The sequence below is a fragment of the Rattus rattus genome, chromosome 1, assembly GCF_011064425.1.
Source record: "Rattus rattus isolate New Zealand chromosome 1, Rrattus_CSIRO_v1, whole genome shotgun sequence".
Taxonomy (NCBI): domain Eukaryota; kingdom Metazoa; phylum Chordata; class Mammalia; order Rodentia; family Muridae; genus Rattus; species Rattus rattus.
In genome coordinates, this window is record NC_046154.1 from 197995233 (window position 1) to 198016851 (window position 21619).

The 21619-nt window shown below is 44.2% G+C and overlaps 1 protein-coding gene across 1 annotated transcript in view; it reads left to right on the forward strand.

The window, feature by feature from the left end:
• The window catches only part of Grip1 (glutamate receptor interacting protein 1), a 383638-nt gene that overhangs the window by 328603 nt on the left and 33416 nt on the right, over positions 1–21619 (forward strand). Inside the window, exons 16-18 of the mRNA XM_032912970.1 lie at positions 13160–13304; positions 16139–16278; positions 16445–16639. Of these exons, the coding sequence (XP_032768861.1) occupies positions 13160–13304; positions 16139–16278; positions 16445–16639 (480 nt within the window). The remainder of the gene's footprint in view (positions 1–13159; positions 13305–16138; positions 16279–16444; positions 16640–21619) is intronic.

Here is a 21619-nt window from a genome sequence, read left to right on the forward strand (position 1 = left end):
TGGATTAGTCGATAACTTTAAATCTTGCGTCTCACAAAGTATCAGGAACGGAAAACAGACATGTTCTCTGCCAGAATGTAATAAATAAACAGACTCCCATCCGAGAGAGTCCTCAGCTCCATCTGAAACCTCGTTGTTAATAATCCCACCATCATTCTGGTCTTTGGAGCTCTCCCCCAAACTGCCTAGTATACTCTCCTACCTTACAGAATTTTAAGCTTTTTTTTTAAAGACTTTTCTTCAAACTTTTCCAGGTTCCTCCCACAAATCATTTCCAGAGTTAGACATTGCATAGTGAAGAAGACTCAGAACTACTTTACTTCTGAGCATCAGTCTCCTGTGGTTGTCATCCTGCTGTCACGGGAACAGAATACCTGATAACAAGAACAACCTGCCCCAGCAAGGATTGGCTGTCATTCTTGGTTTCAGTCCATGGTCAGCTGGCCAGGTTATTTCTGAACGATGGCTAGATAGTCACGGCCAAAAGGCATGGTGGATCCATACCACTCACCTGACAGCAGTGAACAAAGACAAAGGCAGAGAGACAAAGAGAGTCCCTTCAAAGCCATTCTAATGAAGTCATTTTCCCAACCAGACTCAGCCTCCTATGAGATGACTCAGTCTGAATTCACCAGTGCATTAATTCATTGGTGATGTGGCTGCCCCTGTGATCCAACCATCTCTTAGTAGTACCGCCCACTTGGTGGGTGGAGCCTTCAGGATCTAAGCCTGTCAGGGGAGATGCTTAATATTCAAAATATAACACTTTCCACTTTTGTTTGATTATTTTCTCTTTAAAATAAATATATTTAACTGATACAGAAAATGTACTGTCCATATTAATGAAGTAACATCATGTTTAAGATATGTGGACACATTATAAATTATTCAAATCAATTTAAACATATCTACTTCCTCAAATATTAGTCATTCCTTTATTAACGTTCAAAAATTTTTTCATCTATCTTTAAAAATGTTATTGTCATTTAAAGGGTGAAAGTGCAATAGTGATTTACTTTTACTAGGGCAAAATTTAAATAGTTTAAAACAACTTCCTGGTTTACTTTTCCTAGCTTTCAAAGACCTGTTTTAATTTTCAGGTTTGTGTGTGTGTGTGTGTGTGTGTGTGTGTGTGTGTGTGTGTGTGTGTGTGTGTGTGTGTGTGTGTGTGTGTGTGTGTGTGTGTGTGTGTGTGTGTGTGTTTTTGTACATGGTGCTCAAATTGGGGAAATAAAAGTATCAGATCCCCTTTGCTAGAGTTAGAAGGGGTTGTGAACACCTAACATGAGTGCTGGAAACCAAATCCCAGTTCTCTGGGAGAGCGGTGTGTGCTCTTAACTGCTAAACTGTCTTTCCTGTCCCACTTTACCCAACTTTTAATTTTCCTCTTCATAATTCACAGCAGATTTTTATCATGTACATTCAATTCTGTCTTCATATTGAAAACTACAAAGATACTTATAAGGGAAGCAAACTTAATTATATTACACAGTTTCAATAACACATGCAACCGACATAAACATGCTTGAGAATTGTCCTACTAGCAGTATTATTTCTGTCATCCCTGTGAGAAAGTGCATACAGTAAGGAATCATTCATGGTGCCTCCCGGTGCATTGGGTCTTGGTCTGGTACTATGCATACAAATGCTAAATTCTAAGTGCCAGGATCTGGTTGCCTCTGGACCAGTCTTTGTTATATAAACCTTGCTCCCCAATTTAAAGTTAGTTGGTTAATAAAAGGCTGGCACCTGTGATTGGGCAGTAAAGAGAAAAAGGCAGGACTAGAGGATTGAATGAGGTGGCTCAGGAGAGACCACAAAGGAGAAGGAGAAAGAAGACTGAGAGAACAGGAGGTCTTCATTAGTCAGATGGCCAGGAGGTCTCCATTAGTCAGATGACCAGGAGCATTTGGCCTAGAGAAGTGCTCCTGAGCACAGGCTGGTGGAGTGAAAGCAACTCAAACAGCAAGAGCCTCGAACAGCAGGTAACAAGGTCATATGGATTGGGTACAGGTGAGGACAGCTTAAAACTTGCCCAGTCTATGCTTATGGCTTAGAAATAAAATATCAGGTTTTTGTGTCTTTTATATGAGCTAGCTAAAATAAATATTTTTTATACAAAGTGTGGTATGGAACGGTTTTGTCCATCCTGGAAGAAGGCTGTGCTAGAAAAAAGGCATTTACATCATGGAGGTAGGAGAATGTGGCCCACACTACTAATCTCATGGCAGACAGGAAGAAGCACGGGTCACAGAAAGGCCATTGGACAAGGTACAGCTTCCAACAGCAGGCCCCAGTAACCCACTTCCTCCAGCCGGGTCCTGCCTCCTATTCTCTCCAGAAACTCACAGAATAGCTCCACCAGCTGAGAGACCCAGCCACATGAGACAGAGAAAGGGAGTTTATATTCAGACCACAGCATGAATAAGCTATTTTTTTCTAAATTTTTAATTTTACAACTCTAGACAGAATATGAAATAAATACAGGGACTAGGAGAATGATAACAACAGAAAGGTATCTATTGTTTGAGACCACACCATGGCATTGCTTTGTATATTTTATGATGAGAGAGAGAGAGAGAGAGAGAGAGAGAGAGAGAGAGAGAGAGAGAGAGATCCATTCAATTGGCTAAGTAAAGATCGATCTTAAATGCAATGTGTGTACATCTCACATACGAATTACTTAATATTTTAATCTCATCCAAACTGCTGCCTGTTGCTGGGAAATAGACAGGAAGCAAAGAGTTAGAGTCTAAGTGTCCCCTGCATGGACATGCCTTTAATGACCTAACTTCCTTTCTTTGGGTCCCAGCTCCTAAAGGTCCCATCACATCCTAGCGATGGCACCGACTAGTAACCAGTTAAAATTAGTAGCCCTTAACATGGGTGCCTTTAGGGACATTTATCCTTAGAAGCATAACACCAATCAATAAAAAAAAAATTGTCAGCGTTCTAGAATCTTCTCACATCTAACTCAGAATAGGTCTGGAGGTGACAGACACACCAAGCCATATGTTTAATGTTTCTATCCTCGGTAAAAGGAAAGGAAAAATAAAAAACTAATTATATTCATTGATAGCATTGGGAACGATTAGACACAAATATATTTTGCATCCAGTAATTTGAGTGCACACAAGCCTACACGCAGTATCTCTCTAGCACTGATTTTTCTACGCCAAGTTTGCATCCCCTTCTTTTCGAGTTTGCTTCTTCTGCCCTTGCTTTGGGGAATTTATTTCATGAAAGGGCTAAAGCCTCCTCCGGCATCGACCGGGCTCTGTCCTAAGGAAGAAGCAAAGCCCTTTGGGAAACCTACTTAGCCTGATTTGCGCAGCTCAGCAGATCTCAGCTCTCTTCCCTGCAGAGGAAGAAAGCCCACCCCTGGGATGAATGTGCATGCTGTACAGAGCTGGCAAGGTGTCTGGTCTCACAGCCAGCTCTGCAGACAGGTCGGCAGGGCTTACAGAAATGGCAGCTGACTGCTGGGAGAGCTCCACCAGATTCTCAGCTGCTGATCTCATTTGGCCTATGCCCCGCCCCTTTCCATCTACTGTAATCAATCCCTAGGCCTATGATTACGGTGATCGTCATGCTGACTGAATATGTCTTTGACTCTTAAATCCTAAATCTTTTCGTTGGAAGAACATCACATAGATGCCCCAAAGAATATGACTATAAATGTTCTGTGAGGGGCAGACTTACTCAAACCATGTTTTCTCAAACGGATATATCAAAACATATACTCACTCAGACTTGACTGAATAAAAGATATCATCTTTTCACTATTTATTCATTTTACATCCCAATCAAAGTCCCCCTCCCTCCTTCCTCCCAGTGCCATCACCCCACCCCTTCCCCCCACTCCCTTTCTTAGAGAAGGGGAGCCCCGCACCCCTCCTGTACCATCCCACCCTGGCACATCAAGTTGAATCAGGACTAAGCGCATCCTCTCCCACTGAGGCCAGATAAGGCAGCCCAGGTAGGGGAAAGGGATCCAAAGGCAGGCAACAAAGTCCAAGTCAGAGGCATCCCCCTGCTCCAGTTGTTAGGGAAGCCACCTAAAGGCCAAGCTGCACAACAAATGACTGTTTAAAAATTATCATCTGATTATCAATTTGAAAAAAAATGGCACATTCCTATAATTCACTTCCCTCGTAAGATTGAATGATGATTTGAGGGCTAGGGAGATGGCTCAGGAACTCTAGAAACCCTTCTAAATGCCACTTCCAAACGTTGTAGCTCACTTGCAATTCTCCCCACATATGGTGGAATCTTGCATCTCTAGGCCAAGCTGGCGATCAAGATTAAGCACTGTAGGGGACTCTGGGTCTAACTAAGAGAGCAACCAAAGGTGTTTTCTGACACCAACCTTGAATGTGGACATGCATCTGCATATCTGTAGGCACCCGCATATAGAACATGTAGAAACATGCATGTATTCACATATGCATACTGCATATGCAACTCACAAAAAATGGAAAAAAGAAGATACAGCTTGAGTAAGTAGATTCTTTTCTATCCAGAACAAAGCAAGATGGGAAAATCCTTCACATTTAAAATGTAAAATCTGGTTACAAATTAGTTCACAGGAGCCCACAATCGTAAAGAGTACACATTTTAAGATCAGGTCTCAGTTTAAAGTCCAAGTCTACCGCATTTCAGCTGGGTGAATTTGGACAAACTTACGCTGAGAGACTTGAGGCCACTGGCGTGCGCACACAGGACTGTGTACCTTCCTTCTGAAGGAAGCGTTACTTGTTGGAGTTAGTAACTGACAGTGAACGTCAATGGTCAATCAACTAGGGTCTGTTTCCCTTACTGTAATTATCTCCTAAAAATCCCTTCCACTCTTGGTCCTCAATCAAGTTCTAACTTAGCAGAATAGGAACATTGCTCATTAGACTACTCACTGAGTTTTAAAGTTTGGTCTTGTGTTTCAACTGAAGTCACACTAGTGAACTGAGAGCACCAAATAGTGGCCATTCTTTTATCTCAATGTTTTTAAATGATAATGTTCCCCGGTGAATCTCTACAGAGCCTAGAAATCTTGCTCAGACCAAACCTGGGTCCCCCATACTCCAGATGCATTTCACTTCTTCCTTTAACTGCCTGATCCTATCTTTCCTTCATTCATGCTTCCTTCATGGGTCCCAGGAAGTTAACCACAATTGGTGGAACTCCATGTCCTAGGCGAGGCAGTGCAGCAACTGGGGTAAACAGGCCCAGCTTTAGACTATCAGCCTGTCCTCAGCTGCTAGTCTCGGGGCTCTCCTGTGCACTTAAGGAAACGGTAGGATCATTCTTGTACATGATAGTCCTTGGCTTTCAGTCATGCTGCTGGCACTTCAGGGTCTGCGAGGTACCAGGTATCTGTTTGGGGGACTGCCGGTTCTTAAATGCTGAGGATATGAATTCTATCCTCAAGTCAGTTGGCATCAAATAGGAGAAACAATAAAACATTAGTAATTACAAGCAAGATGACAGGGCCATGGAGATGGTCAGTGGATGGAGTGCTTGTCGTGGAAGCCTGAGGACCTGAGTTCAGTGTTCAGCATTCTTGTAGAAAGCTGGACACAGCAGTATGTGCCAGTAACACCAACTGGGGAGGCAGTCATGGGGATTCCTAGGTCTTAATGGCCAGCCTGATTGTCAAGACCTAGATTCCCTGAGAAATCGTATCTCAAAAGAGAAGGCAGAAGGTAATTGAAGAAAACACAAGACATATATTTCTGGCTTCCACATGCACGCACATATGTGAACACAGACATACATACACACAGATCAATGTGATAAGTGGCTATGTGAATGCATATGTATAATAGGGCAGTATTGTTTGTGAAGGTTCTCTAAACCTTAGGAAGCAGGGCGCCTCCTCTTAGTTGAAGGAAGTCGGTCACCCTGGCCTTACCCTCAAAGATTATACTGTGAGACGAACACCCCCCTCCACTGTTTACTGCTTTTCCCATGATCTTCTCTGCTGAGCACATGGGGCCAAGCATGGGGCTGGACCCCCTGAAGCAGTGAGCCAAAATGAATACTTCCTTTGCCTTGTTCTCACGGGCATTTTCTCATAGTGACTAATACTTCACAGGAGGACAAGGGAGTATGGAAGCATCTATTTTTGCTCAGGATGCTCAAGGAAAAGAGTCCTACAACTTTGACCTAGGGAGGGCTTATTAGTGAGGCAGGAAGGCAGAGAGAAGGTGACCCATCCCAGGAGGCTGATGTGAAGGATGTAGTAAGAGATGAAATGGAAAGGTATCCTAGAACATCATCATAGGAAGAAGATTAAAATTGACCCCCAAGGCCACTGGGAGGAGCTGCTACAGCAACTTGCATGGGGAACAAGTCCAAAAGGAATTGCTTAGAGGCTACTGGCTTGCTCACAATGTATGTGTCTGAAAAAACTCTGTGGCTGGAGCCATAGAATGAAATGACTGTGAACTCCAAACAGGCTATCCTCACAGCTGACCTCACAGCTGGACTCAAAGCTGGACACAAAGCTGGACTCACAGCTGGACTCATAGCTGGAATCACAGCTGGACTCACAGCTGACCTCACAGCTGGACTCACAGCTGCAATCACAGCTAGACTCACAGCTGCAATCACAGCTGGACTCACAGCTGGACTCACAGCTAGAATCACAGCTGGATTCTCAGCTGGACTCACTCACAGCTTCCCAGCTAGAGATTTCCACAAATATCTTCCATGAACATCAGTTTCCTCATCTATAAAGATAAATTCAATATCTACGATATATGACTGCCTTAAAGGTCAAAGGAAGTAACTACTGTATCTTAGCAATAATGTTTATTCCAGGCAGAACCCATTGAGTGCTATTAACAGCTACTGTAAAAGAAAATTAATTTTGACTTTATTTTGTGACGGCCCAATGTTTACAAACACTTGGATCTTTGAGTATTCTTTCCCTCCCTTTAGATTCATTTATGGCGTTGTCTTCAGAAACTCTTGTGCATTCGCATAGGAGTGTAACTGGGCAGGGCAAAGGAGGAGGCTCTTGTCCAAGGCTGCACGTCAGTGGCTGCTGCTCAATCCCTAGGTCTGCAAAGATGCGTGTAACTCTCTTATCCAGGAACCCATGGTTTTTGAGGCTTTGCATTGTACCACCGCCCTTTTTGGTCTGCTAGACAGGCAGCTGCCTGTTCGCGCAATCTGTGGTTTTAGCCCTTTGCCTTCTTCATGGATTCTCATGTGTGTGGAAAAATGTGTCCAAGACTTTGCTTGCCTTATCTATGACGAATTCTCTCTGCTTAATGTATAATACAGTCTCATGCAAATTTAGCCATTACTTTGAGTCTAATCTGTTCTTCAGACATCTGGGCTTTCTTATTTGTTTATGTTTTCAGCATATTTATTTATGTTTTTATCTATTTGGCCAAGCTATGTTATTTAAAGTAGCTTTACCGCTAAAACTTAGACCAGAGAGGAGCTATGAACTCCCCTATGAATCTTGGCTGTGCTTTAGGCACTGGAAGACTCTGTCTCATGGTTGTTCTCTTGTGGTAATGGTACCCAAACTTGAGCACACCCGAGAGTCACACAGAGGACCACTCATAGGGCCTCCTGCACCCTCCTCTGGAGTCTGTGGTTTCAGGTCTGATGATGACGAAGCCACAGGTCCTGAAATGGTGCTTAAGATTTAGCAACGATCGCTTTGGTAAAGAAGTTTAATTCCCCTCATAAACCTTCAACATCTCCTGTGAACACCCTCAGTACCTGCTTTGAGGAAGCCAGGTAAAATCACTGAGAGCCCCAGGGCAGCTACAGGGAGGGATGCTTTCTTTTCTCAGGCTAGTCCAGCTCTGAGGAACCCAGCCATACTCCAAAACGAATTCCGTCATTGTTTTCCTCATTGAAGTGAACTTTGATTGACCTGTGCCTGTACGCCTTCCAAACACTGCATCCCGAATCCAAAGCTCCTATTTGGCCGTGGCAGCAGCTACCATTATGGATTCAAGCCAGGCAGTGCTCATTTTGTTAAACAGGCAGCACTCAAGGAGGCTGGGAATAACATTCCAGATAAGTAACGCAGCGATTTTGCATCTGTTCTGTGGCCCCATTAATTTCCTTAACTAGAACTAAGCAGAACAGACAACTAGGCTGGCCCCTTTTCTGCCTTTTGCTAATAGTTGTAAGCCTGCTGTTGTCATATAAGAGCTGCTTATAATATCATTAACATCTGTTTGGGCCCTCTTTGAGTCTTGCTGGTGACGCTGTATTACTACTCCGCCTTCGCAGAAAGTTTCTCTTTGTGGTTTAAGCTTCTAGCTGCTCCTTCCTGAGCTTTGAAAGTGAAAGCAGCTTCAAGGACAGAGTGGCTTGGAAAGCTCTCACCTCCAAAATGGTCTGAGAATGGCTTTCCAAATAGCCGTTACTGCCCTCCTCCTGCACAGCACGGCTATTCAGATGCCAGCTGGGCTAAAACCCAAAAGGGCAGATGGATTGGTAAGTTCAGCCTGTAGCTGAAGGTTCCAACACTCCAAGAACCTTGTAGGGAGGAAGTTTGGGGTTGACTGATCCCCCTAGTGGCCACCAAGGTCTTCGCTTCACACTCTAGATGAACTACACTGTCTCTGTGTCACCTGTCTTGAAGAATGCACACATGATTGGCCTAAAGTGGACTGACACCTGAGCTGTTTCAGAGAGCTCTTCCTGGGGATCTGGGTGTATGCCAACAGTCATCGTCCTCTTGTGCTACTTTTGGGCATCTCTTGAATTCTCCTTCACCCCAGACAGAGTTCTAGGGTGTGAGGACATGACTATAAAAGTGTGGTTTTAGGTGACTTTATTCTAATGAGAGAAATCCTTAAAAACAGAATGGGGGCTGGAGATGGGGCAGACGGGGGTGTTCCCATGGTGGAAAGGGCTTGCTCCTCTTCCAGAAGACCCAGTTTTAATTATCAGCACCCACGTGAAGACCCACAACCATCGGTAACCCTAGTTCCAGGTTATCATACAACCTTCTTCTGACTCCCTTGGGTACCAGGCATGCATGTAATACATCGATATATGTGCAGGCAAAACACTCCTATACATAAAGATAGATAGATGGATGGATGGATGGACAGATGGATGGATACATAGATAGATAGATGGATGGATAGATGGATGGATAGATAGATGAGTGAATGGATGGATGGATAGACATTATACACACACACACATATATGTGTGTGTGTGTATATATATATATATATATATATATATATATATATATATATGAATTGAAAGTATATGCCAGAATATGAATCTTGTCAAAAACTGGTCCTAGGGATAAAAGACTCTTGGGTACTGTGTGTCAATAGCAGGTAAGCTTCCAAACCAGCTCTACCTGGCTGAATCTTATCCCTTAGCCTTTAATCACCCTCCTTCAAGAACACTTGAACTAATTTTTTTCTCTTTGTTGGTTAGTGGGAGAGCTGAAATGAGAAGCTGTAGAGTTGAGAAATACCAACATGGTAGACAGTAGTTCTGGGACATCCTAGAAACACACAAGCCAAACCCAACTGAGAGACCAGAAACTTCCTTGGAAAATAAAGCACATGAGACAAGTTTTGAAGCAGGAGAGATTTCCCAGGAGGACTGTGGGAAGAGATGGCTAAGAATAGGTTTCAGTCACTTAGGGCTGAGTTTTGAAGCAATTGCCACATAGTACATAAGAGTCTTTCATCCCAAGGACCAGGAGAATAGTGGGGACCCAGGGAGTAAAGTTTGTGAAGACTGGGGAATGCCAAAGGCCTGGGCAAGGAGTTGTGAGCCCACCGGGAGAGAAGCCAAAGGCTAGGTTGAGATGGTAGAGGACAGTGTGGTCAGTTCTTGCAAAGTCTTATAATTTATTCAGGATTCGGGGAACCAAGAAAAGAAAAGGCTTCCCATAAGATTGTGATACATTTGGGGTAGTGTTTCAAAAATATACAGCGAAGAGAGGACAAAGCCTCACGAGTTGGCAATACTACTGGAAACACATATGAAAGGAGGATGAAGGCTGGGTCTTGTACAGGAAGGCCATCTAGAAGGAAATATTGCCGTGAGAAAAGGGTTGGGGTGAGGGGAGAGAGAGAGGGAGGGGAGAGGGAGAGAGGGAAGAGAGAGGGGAGAGGGAGAGAGTTGGGGGAGGGAGAGAGATAGTATTAGGGGGAGAGAGGGGAGAAAGAGGGGAGGGGAGGGAGGGAGGGGGGAGAGGGAGAGAGAGAGGTGGGGAGAGAGAGAGGGAAAGAGAGAGAGAGAGGAAGAGAGAGGGGAGAGGGAGAGAGAGTTGGAGGAGGGAGAGAGAGATAGTGGGAGGGGAGGAGAGGGGGAGAAAGAGGGGAGGGAAAGGGAGGGGAGGTGGGGGAGAGAGAGAGAGAGAGAGAGAGAGAGAGAGAGAGAGAGAGAGAGAGAGAGAGAGAGAGAGAAAACCAAGCTGGAGCCTTCTTAAGGGCAAGTGACAGAGGAAAGCCTGGGCACCTTGCCTCATGACCAGATGGGCTGAGTAGTTTAGGTAGGACTGTGTAAAGGCAGCTGCTGCCACCAATAGAAAGAGAGCAGACTAATTAAATGCCTATTCATTTGAGGCATCTACATAGGGATTTCTAGGAGTGTTAATTTTCTTAACCCTATTAGTAAAAACGTGCACAAAGACCTTTTTTTAATTACGAAATTAAAAGTCCATACAGAAAACAGAGAAACACTGCAAGGCACCATCTCGTGTAGCCCAGCAACCACAGAGGTTAGCTAGTTCCCAGTGTGATTTCTCCTCCCACTGGATTGTGTGGAGGGAGTCCCCGGCGTCCCATCCTGCAACAATAACAATAGTGGTAAAGGAAGGTCTGTGGGGATGTAACCCAGTTAAGGATGCTAGCAGTGGTCTTAATATTATCGTGTATCGGGGTTGGGGATTTAGCTCAGTGGTAGAGCGCTTGCCTAGGAAGCTAAGGCCCTGGGTTCGGTCCCCAGCTCAAAAAAAAGAACCAAAAAAAAAATATTATCGTGTATCTCAGCAGTGTCAGTGATTCCCAGAAATGTGGTATACATACATACATACATACATACATACATACATACATACATACATACATACCTATGAATATGTATGTGTGTGGAGCAAGAGAAATAACAAAAAAGTGAGCAAAGAATGAGAGAGAGGGAGAGAAGGAGAAAGAGACAGAGAGAGAGAAAATCAAGAAGTGTTTTTTAAACAATTGGTCTAAATTAGGATCTTGAAGATCCACATTTTGCCTCTCCCACCATTTGAAGAATGTGGCCATAGTACAAGGTTACGGTCGTCTTGGTTTGTATCTAGTATCACATACTGATTGCCCAGTTGTTCTTTTACTGCCTACTTGGATGCTAATATAAAATGTAAGGCCCTGTAAGTAAGCCTGAAACATGGCTATCCTAACCCGTCTACCCCATCCCCAATGGTACTCGCCCTTTTGTGACACAGGGAAGAACTAACTGGACAAGCTCTCTCCACTCCTCAACACAGCACCCAGGCCTGTGCCCAGGTTCACCTTCCTCCTGGTCCGTGTTTGTTTCCGTCTAGACTGAAGCTTCACCCAAAACTTCCCACAAACCCCTGGGTCTCTAGTGGTTTTCAAGTGTATTTCCCCAAATATTATACTAACAGAAAACGTGGGCTTCAGGGCCTTATTTCTCTGAGTCGTCCCCTGAGGCTTCTCCCTGGAGCCCCCAGTAGTTCATGATGGCCAGCCTGTTCACCACAATGTAAGCAGCAGCCTAGAGGAGACTTGGGGACCATCTCTCAGACCTCTTAGATGCGGTGTGGAGGATCCGACTTGAGTCGGACATCGATTACTTTTATAACCTAAGACGTTCGTTGATTGTAGTTCTGCCTGCACTGTACGGTGGGAGGTCTGTGTTTCCCAGTGTGGGGAGCTTGTGAGACCAGAAGTGGTGGCTACATCCAGAGCTCCCAGGCTATGGCTGAGCATAAAGTAAATGCTGACAAGAGAAGACGTTCCTGCCCGCACTACTCTACTGACCTTCCTTGCCATTTGTGTTCACCCTAATTCCTCACTGCACACACAGATAATTGAATTGTTAACTCAAGCTTTTCTTTTTGTCCTTATTTTAGCATTTCATATCGTAAACGAACAGCTGCTTGCTGCAAAAAAATGTGCTTCCGTTAATACCTTACTCCATACAGTCCGACTGTAAAAACTGACTATTTTGTTCAAGTGGTTACCGGACCGTTTCATTGTATCCTGAGGTACAGAAATGAAACAGCTCCTTAACCATTCACAGCTCTCAGGCCAAGTGATAAAACAAATGTCAGGAACTTTAAACATGAGCAAATAAAATACTTTGAATCCTGAAGCTTCACGATGCAGCCCTAATGAAGCCATGACACCCACCATATCGAATGTGGCCTGTGACATCTTTCTGACAAACTTTTGGGGAAGAACAGAAACGTCTTCCTTCTTAGCAATATTAAATGGCACCCAGAACACATGGCCATATGACAGCCTGGTCGAGGATCCCAAAACATATGAATAGTTTATGTTAGCTTTTTCTCTCTTTAGCAGAGAAAGCACTATTCAAAATTCTGCTACTGTGCCCCTGAATTGTTCAATGGCACTAGGACACTGTCAGTGGGATGATATGAAATATATCCTAAAATTCCTGGTATTATCTTCAGGATAATCTGACTTCCAACTAAACAGGAGTTATCATTGTATCCAAACCTGAGCAAATCCAGCTTTCCTGTATTGAGAACTGGATTGTAAAACACAGAAACAGAAAACTTTCTGAGACACTGAGTGGTATTCTCATTCTATATCATCTGCTAAGTTCTGTGTTTATTACGTGGGCATTGACCACATACTTAGCAAAACAAATTGCTGGTCAAGCACTACCCAAGGCCAACGCCAAGGCAGAACGTGAGGTTTCTGTGGCCATAGTTAGGCGGGCCACCCACTGGTTAAGCATGAATGTTCCCCGCAGGCACAGAGGACAGCATCATCCCTGAGTTAGAATGTAAAATCCTATCAAGGAAACACTACTTCCCAACATCATCATTTTCTGAGCCATAACGTTGCAGGGCAAAGTGGTGGATTTCCTGCTCTATGGGGGAATAGACGCATCACCTTTTCTTTTTCCAATGAAACCAATTACTATTCCTTGGCATTTATTGCAGACGAGCAAGAGAGTTCCGGGGCGATTATTTACACGGTGGAGCTGAAGCGCTATGGGGGGCCCCTTGGCATTACCATTTCTGGAACCGAAGAGCCCTTTGACCCTATTATCATCTCGAGCCTCACTAAAGGGGGCTTAGCTGAAAGGTAAAAATGGAAGGGGCTGCTGTAATTCCCGGTGTCTGAGGGGTTTGCTCCCTCACAGCCACGTGAACCAGGCTTCCTTTCCTAGCTGTTTTATCTGTTGACTTTTAAATCTGCACAGAGGATTGATTTTAGAGCTTGGGAACTCTCCGGCAGAGCTCAGACTTGACATTGAAGGGCGTCACATAGGCAGGAAAAAGATGCCACGGCTTAGCATGGATATTATTCTCAAAAAAAAAAATGAGTTAAGAGAGCACGGTCGACTACAGGTAGATTTATACTGTGTCCATTTTGAGAAGAGGACGCGGCCGTTGAGGGAGGTTAAAAGGCTTGTCCAAATCAATCCTGCAAACATTTGCTGAGCTTTCTGTTGCCTGACAGGTATTGTAGTAAGCTTCTATGTATGTGGGAGAGGATAATAAAAGCTTGGTCCTCAGAGGCTGTGCTAACAGGGTGTAGTGACCTTCTCAATAGTATCTCCTGTGCGTGTCCATTTGTTCTTTGGCAGTGACGCACACCCCGCACATGCTCTCCGCCCTCCACTGAACTGCACTTTTTTCCCTGAGACATGTCGCTTGGGCACACAACAGACTCTCTAACTAGATCTATTTTCCAGTGACTTAGCTGGAGAATGCTCAGGCATGTCATTGAGGCTGACACTTGATGACAGCAGTTACAAGATAGAGATGTAGCACTGCGGAATTTTCAGAGCCGCAAGGTACCTTGCTTAGAAATAGGCTCACTTGACACTTCTGTCTGCCAGATGAGGGGGCTGAGGCAGCTCAGGCAGGGCTACTCGACTAGGATTTAACATTCTGATTTTAGCTGAGACGCCTGGGAGAGGGCCTCTTCGGGCATCCTCCTGTCCTAGTTATTGGTGTGAGACAACAAAGGATTCTGCGAAATGGTTCATTACAGCTGGGTCTTACAAGCTACGTCATTCTTGAACTAATCCTCTTTATGACAGAAGAGATCTTATTCAGAGAAAACGTTCATAATTCCAGACGCAGTGGTAGACAGGTTAAGCAGTCCGTACTACCTCTGCCGGACTTCTGCCCAGCACAACTGCCACTGCCCTAGAACAAGCTGTGGTCAAAGCACTCAGTCTGTAACAAGCCTGTAAACATGGCGAATTCCTCTAGTATCTGAATTCAAAGATCCAGTTCTGCCAAGGCCTGAGCTTCATGCTTCAGCTTAGCATCTTCATCTCAGGGTGAAGATCTCAGCCATTGCAATCCCAATCATCCTTGGCATCCTCCTGCCCCTTCCAGTGCTCCCCAACAATGGCAGATAAAGTAAACTTCAGAATGGGACATCCCGGTAGGCTCATTCACATCGGATGAGGATATAAAAGATGTAGAGGTTAAAGATGCTGTTTATCAGTGTATTAATCGGTAAATTCACGTCTCTTCTGGAGCGAGGGAGAGTGGTCCACTAGAAAAGTGCCTGGTGCACAAGCATAAGGACCTGAGTGCATCCTAGGCACCACATAAAAATCAGGCGCACAAGTGAGCACCTGTCACCACAACACGGGGCGCTAAGACAGAAGGACCCCGAGAGCTCAGTGGTGAGCCAGCTTAGCCAAATTGATGAGCTCCGGACTCAGTGATAAACCATGCCTTCAAAACTAATCAATAGATAGGTAGGTAGGTCAGTTGATGGATGAAAAGATAGATAGATAATAGGTAGATAGATGATAGATAGATAGATAGATAGATAGATAGATAGATAGATAGATAGAAGATAGTAGATAGATTATAAATAGATTGTAGATAGATAATAGATAATAGATAGTAGATAGATTATAGATTGTAGATAGATAGATCTATAGATAGATAGATAGATAGATAGATAGATAGATAGATAGATAGATAGATAGATAGATAATAGGTAGTAGATAAATTATAGATAGGTAGATAGATAGATGATTGATAGATGGACAGACTAACAGACAGGTAGACAGACAGATATGGTAGAGGATGATTAAGAGAGACCTAGTGTTGACTTCTGATATCAACATACCCACACACACATGTATAGGCATAGACACAAACATATATTTTATACATGACACACACAAAATTAATACATGGAGTGGTATGCTTTCTTTATCCACACGTTGGTCCAAGCTCTTACACACGTTTCCTCATCTCATCCTCAGGACTTCCCTGGGAGATGATTGCTCCCATCCTATTGGTGAGGAACTGATATCCAGAGAGGCTGAAATAAGGCCACCATGTCACAACTGACCTGGTGGGTGACAGAGATGGCCTTTCTCAGCACCTTCTAAGCCTTCTGTCCAGCCTTTTTCAGCTCTTAGAATCAGACCAGGGCTGCTGCTGCACCTGTCCTAGTCTACGTCTCCAACTCTTGAGTATGTCTTGCAGCGAGCTGAGCACCATTTTTTAGTAAACATTTTAAATCTGTAAAATGAGAATGTTGCCCCCTTTACAAGGCCACCTTTGTTGTTCAACATAGTTCATTTCCTGAGGACCTGTAAGGAGTTGGCCGAATGACTCAGCTTTCTTGGAGTTAAAAAAAAAAAAAATCAAGGTTCAGTCTCAAAACTAATTAAAATGCTTTTTCTTATTTTATTGGAAACTAAAAACTAATTTGCCATAGATGCAGGTTACAACATTTCCCAAAAGAAAGCTAGAAGTCAATTTTTGAGACCCTGCCAAGTCTTTATTGTTATTAATGTGCAGGTATATCAAGAAATTTACCCCAAGAAGCCTACAGGGATTGTATTACCTTCCCTCCCCTGTCTGGTGTGTCTACCTCCCCTCCCCTGTCTGGTGTGTCTACCTTCTCTGCCATTTCTCTGTCTGTTGTTCCAGGACTGGAGCGATCCACATCGGAGATCGAATCCTAGCCATCAATAGCAGTAGCTTGAAGGGGAAGCCTCTGAGTGAAGCCATCCACTTGCTACAGATGGCGGGAGAGACTGTCACCCTGAAAATTAAGAAGCAGACAGATGGTGAGTAGAGCGACAATCCCAGTTAAGAGTTTACAGCGCATTTTCTTCTCTAAAACAGTGTGCAGTGTCTGTGTGTTTCTAGGGAAATGGCCCTTCAGCTACCGTATCCGGGGATCTTTTCTTGTGAATTCACACTGACGTATACCCTCTTTCCTTGTCTGTAAAGCCCAACCTGCTTCAAGTCCCAAGAAGCTGCCCATCCCCAGCCACTCAAGTGACCTAGGAGATGGTGAGGAGGACCCCTCCCCAATACAAAGGCCAGGCAAGCTCTCTGACGTGTACCCCTCCACAGTACCCAGCGTGGACAGTGCTGTGGACTCCTGGGACGGATCTGGGATAGATGCCAGCTATGGGAGTCAAGGTATGGAAGATTCTGTTCCACATGCAGAATGTTTTCACATGACCCATCCTGACTGTGTCGACAGTGAACAAACTGAGCCCCTCCACCTACCACCCTAGAATCCTCTCCTTCCTGTAAGCTGTGGGCATTTCTCATACACTGACAGGATACTGATGCCCACATGTTCAATGCACAAAACTCAGGGAGCTATGAGGCAGACTCTGTAGTAAAGCAGTTTAATGGAGACCATCGTAGTGTTGTATTTCTTAGCAAGCGTTCCACAAAGATGGGCAGGGAGTTGTCTGAAACTTGTAACAATAGAGTCGCCAATGACTAGCGACCCCACTGATTCTTGGGCATGCCTGGCTTGAATAAAACCTGAAGTTTTCCTTAGTACTCATTGTTAGGGAGTTCTAACTGTGTGATATGTGAAGGTATGTCATAAATGCGTCTTCCCAGACATGGTGCTGACATCCATCACACAAACAGCTTGGAGAGCAGGTTTGAGCGAGGGTAACTTGATAACTTAGTGCTTTGTCAGGGTTTCACTGCTGTGAACAGACACCATGACCAAGGCAAGTCTTATAAGGACAACATTTAATTGGGACTGGCTTACAGGTTCAGAGGTTCAGTCAATTATCATCAAGGCAGGGGTATGGCAGCATCCAGGCAGGCTGGTGCAGGAGGAGCTGAGAGTTCTACATCTGAAGGCTGCTAGTGGAAGATAGCTAGGATGAGGGTCTTTAGCCCATACCCACGGTGACACAGCAGGCCACACCTCCTTATAGTGCCACTCCTGGGCCAAGTATATGCAAACCATCACACCTAGTTGACTACCCTTTAGGAGAGTGCACATCCAGCTGCCTCTCGTCCTCGTTTTCATATTTCCTTTTACTCACCCTGCCTTTGTGGTTTCACACTCTGTCAAGTCCTAGAGAGGTGGGAAAAAAATCTAAAGGACGCATCATATTAACTTCTCAAGCTATTACATAGTCATGGTACTGGAATTTGATGGAGAAAATGTGTCGAAAGTCTCGAGTGACGCTAAGGATCGATTGTATTGCATTGCTTCATGGTGTGTCAGTTGTGTGCACACAGATGCGGAAGACTAGGGGTGGCAGATCTCTGGAGCTAGAGCAACAGGCCCGATGAGGGTGATGGGTACCAAACCCAGGTCCTCTACTGAGCCAGCTCTCCAGCCCTCACCACACATATAATTCCACCTTTCATCATCTGTCAATTCTTCCAAGTGGTAATACCATGTGACAGCTATCCACAGCATCAACGTCATATTTTTATTGCCTGAAAATTACTGGGCATAAGGGAAGTCAGATAAAGGACCCTACTCCAGATTCATCAAAGTAAATAAGGTGTATTTATTAATGGGTGTATTGGTTTATTATTTCTACTAATGGGGAAACTTTTTACACAATTTTTTGGTGGGAAAACTATCGATATTAATGAGTTCCACCCCCCTAAGGTGGCACATCAGAACTCAGCTATCCCTTTTGCATCCTAAGACTGGGACTGTGATCAGCATGTGAGAGATATGGTCTGAGCTTTCTGAGTAAGAGCGGAAAAGCCGCTTCTGAAGCATTTCAAGACCTTGAAGAGTAGTCACAATAAGACTAAACGGCACTGACACATTAAAGTCTTTATAAGGCTGGAGAAACTAAGAGATAGAGCTCATGGTGACAGTTTGAAGACACAATAATGGGTAGACAGCTTAAGAGTTACTAAACATGTTCACCTGACATCTCTCATGTGACTCCCCTGAGGAAGCCTCAAGTTGATGCTCACTGCTGGTCATGGGTGCAGGGGTGAGGGGAGAACCCAGAAACCAGCTAATCTGACATCCAGTGTGGTCCTTGGTGCTGTGTCTAACATCGCTGAGTGCGGGCATGTTGTGTGTCCTTGAATACCGACCTGACAGGCTCTCTCTGCCTGCCCTCCCTCCCCAGCAGCTCTGACAGCTCAGAAGTCCTGATGTGTAGAGCTGAAATCTGCCCTGCCCTTGGCTTCTGTCTGTTTTTCCTAGCTACACCCTCAAGGTGAATCAGAGCCGGCTCCAGCAGATGCTAGGAAACGTTATCGCTTCTCTTTTTAAGTCTTTCCTCCTGCAAGCAAAATAGCTTGATTCCTTCAACTGCTCCCCCACTTAACCTATTTTTGAGCCTCCTCACCAGCCTATGACTCTTTCTTCTCAATATGTCCAAGTTTAACTCTTTGTTTACTCGAGCAGTCCTCAGCTGACTGATGGCTCAGGCCATGGCAAGCTTGTGACTGTTTATAATTGATCTTTTTGTCATTGGTCTTTTACAAGTAAAGCATAAAAGCAGTTATTTTCCTCGTATTAATAATTGTCGTGTTCTGACATGTAGCTAGTCTTTCCGCCTCTCCGCTCTATCCCAGGAAGCCTTCACACAGTCTGTCTCCTTCAAGCCTGTAGCTGCCCCAGTTTTGTTGAAGCCATGATGCAAAAGAATCAATGATTTGAGTAACCACGTTCCTTATTGTTCCTGCTACCTCACTAAAATGTCCCACTTACTCATTCAATAGATATTTAGGGTCCAGCGTAATTCAACAGGGTGAGGTCTCTGTTCTGATAGAAGGGCCCAGCAGTTCACAAGTAAACTACTACCAACAACAGTAAATATTGCTTAATGGGAAAGGAAATGGGACGGAATGACCAAAGATGATGAAGAAAACAGGAAGATGTACAGGAAGAGTTATGGTGAGGGAATCTTGATTTTACTGAGTGGCTCGGGATACAGACTTCTCATCTCTAGGGTGACTTCCTCCTCTCCCATTCTCTGATGCCCCAAGCCGGTCTCCTTTATCCAGATCTGAATCTTTGGGCCCTTGGGTCTTAATTATTCCTTCTTCTAACGGACGAAACCCTGACGGTTATACTTAGATATAGCAAAAGTCAATAGAAAAGGAGACAACAAATTGTCACTTCCTGAACCCTCACCCTCAGGGAAATTGATGCTCTCAGGGTCTCTGCAGTTCTTGACTCCCAACTGAGGTAGCCATATTTCTGTTTGTTTGAGGTCACTGTTAACATTTGTGCTTTCTCTAGAGGTACCCTTTCTAAATTCAGGCTTAAATATATTTACATATAATTAACTAATCTCTGGGTTAATTCTCTTTTTTTCAGTTTCTAAACACATTCCCAATGTATATTCTTTAATACATCTGTGTCCTAGTTCTTCCATAATTAGATTATTAGTGGTTTTGTTTAATTTTTCCTCAGAAATTGTCAGTTGTGTTGACTTATTATTTGCACTCTGGGTTTAAACACAAAATTTGGCCTTGAGTTCAACTATTTTATTCAGTCTCTTGGATTCCATTCCTTTTCTGGCTTGACTTGGGTGCGTCATCCACATAGTATTCGTACAGGTGGCAAGAGTCAGTAACAGACGCCAAGGTGCCCAGTCAGAGCCCATCTTTCTGAAGACTTAGTAACAGAATGCAGACCACTAGGCTGCTAGCATGAACTCACCCACCCTCCTGGACTGGCGTTTCCAACCTTCTTCTGTTTACTCTTGGATCTCCACGTGCTCAGAGATCACCTCCATCAACTTATCCAGTTTCCACTGAGTTCTGGCATTTCCTCTCTGATCTCTAGTTTTACAGAAGACAACTTTGGCTTTGTCTAGTTTTTAATTTTTTGATGTTCCATTTGGTCACCTTCAGGATTTGTTCCATGGAAGGCTATTTCTACTTTGCCATATTTCCGTCCCTCCCTCTCCATCTCCCTCTCTTGTTTCCTCCCCCACTTCCTTCCTGCCCCCAGCTATTCTTTTGATACAGATTTTGCATACAGCTTATTCCCACCCTTTAAAAAATTGTCACTCGTCACTCCAGTGAGAGAATCCCCCATGAGCTGGAGGTTCTTTCGTGCTCTGAGCGAGCTTCAAGTTCCCATTGTGTTCTAGGCTAGCTTGTTAGCTGCTCCACACTGTTAACAGGAGTGGGGCTGGGAGGGGTTAAGGGAGAGCAGAGGTTGCACAGCTCACCAGGCAGAATTGACTGCTCGTCTGTGTTTGCCCTCTCCCAGTCCACCTGACTTAGCCCCGGTGATTGACAGAGTCCAGGGTGTTTGCCGGCACCCTGGCAACCATTGCTGCTTTGCCTCTGCTGTGTGGTCTCTGCTTTGACTGAGTGGGTCTCTGCAAGTCTCTGGCCAGACAAGTCTTCTCTCAGCTACTTACCCAACACACACACACACACACACACACACACACACACACACACACACACCACCCAATTTGCGTTTGACTCTCACAGAATTTGCCAATTTTCCTCACGTATTTTGGCTTGAGATTATGGACCTGTTACAGCCTTATTGGAGACAGAGCTGGACCTGGTGATTTGTCCTCCCACTCAGAGGCGATTTCTAGGCAGAAATAGCTTTCCTTGCTCTGCCATTTTTTCTAAGCAGCGTTCATCCACAAGAACAATTACAAACAAATGCACACGCATGTGATTTGATTTTCCTATTCTTAAGAAAATAGTGTTCCTGGGAAACAAATATGGTCAAGATTATCTGGCTATACTAAAACTGGTTTTCCAAATTATGAGACAACCCCAAATTATAGATTCAAGGAGGAAATTCCCAGAAGAGCATTTTCAAATGTTCTGTGTAGAAGCCACGTTGTTTTGTTTCCTTCTCCACATGAAGAGTGGGCAGAAATTAAAGGCTTTGAACGGGAAGAACAGTGCTGGAACTTTACGGATATCTGAGAGTTACTATCCCTAAAAATAAAAACCACCATGCCAGGGCGATTTAGAAGCACCTACATTTGTGAAGCTTTATCTTCCACTCTGCAAATAAATAAAACGAAACTGTGCTCATCGGAAAGAACCCAGACTGAATTTTAAACCCTCATTATGACACAAAATAAAAACCTCGACGTTAAAACCAAGAGGCAGCAGACACGAAGGAGGCGGAGGGATAAAGTTTCCAGTTCTGAATCAAAGCAGTGATTACATACC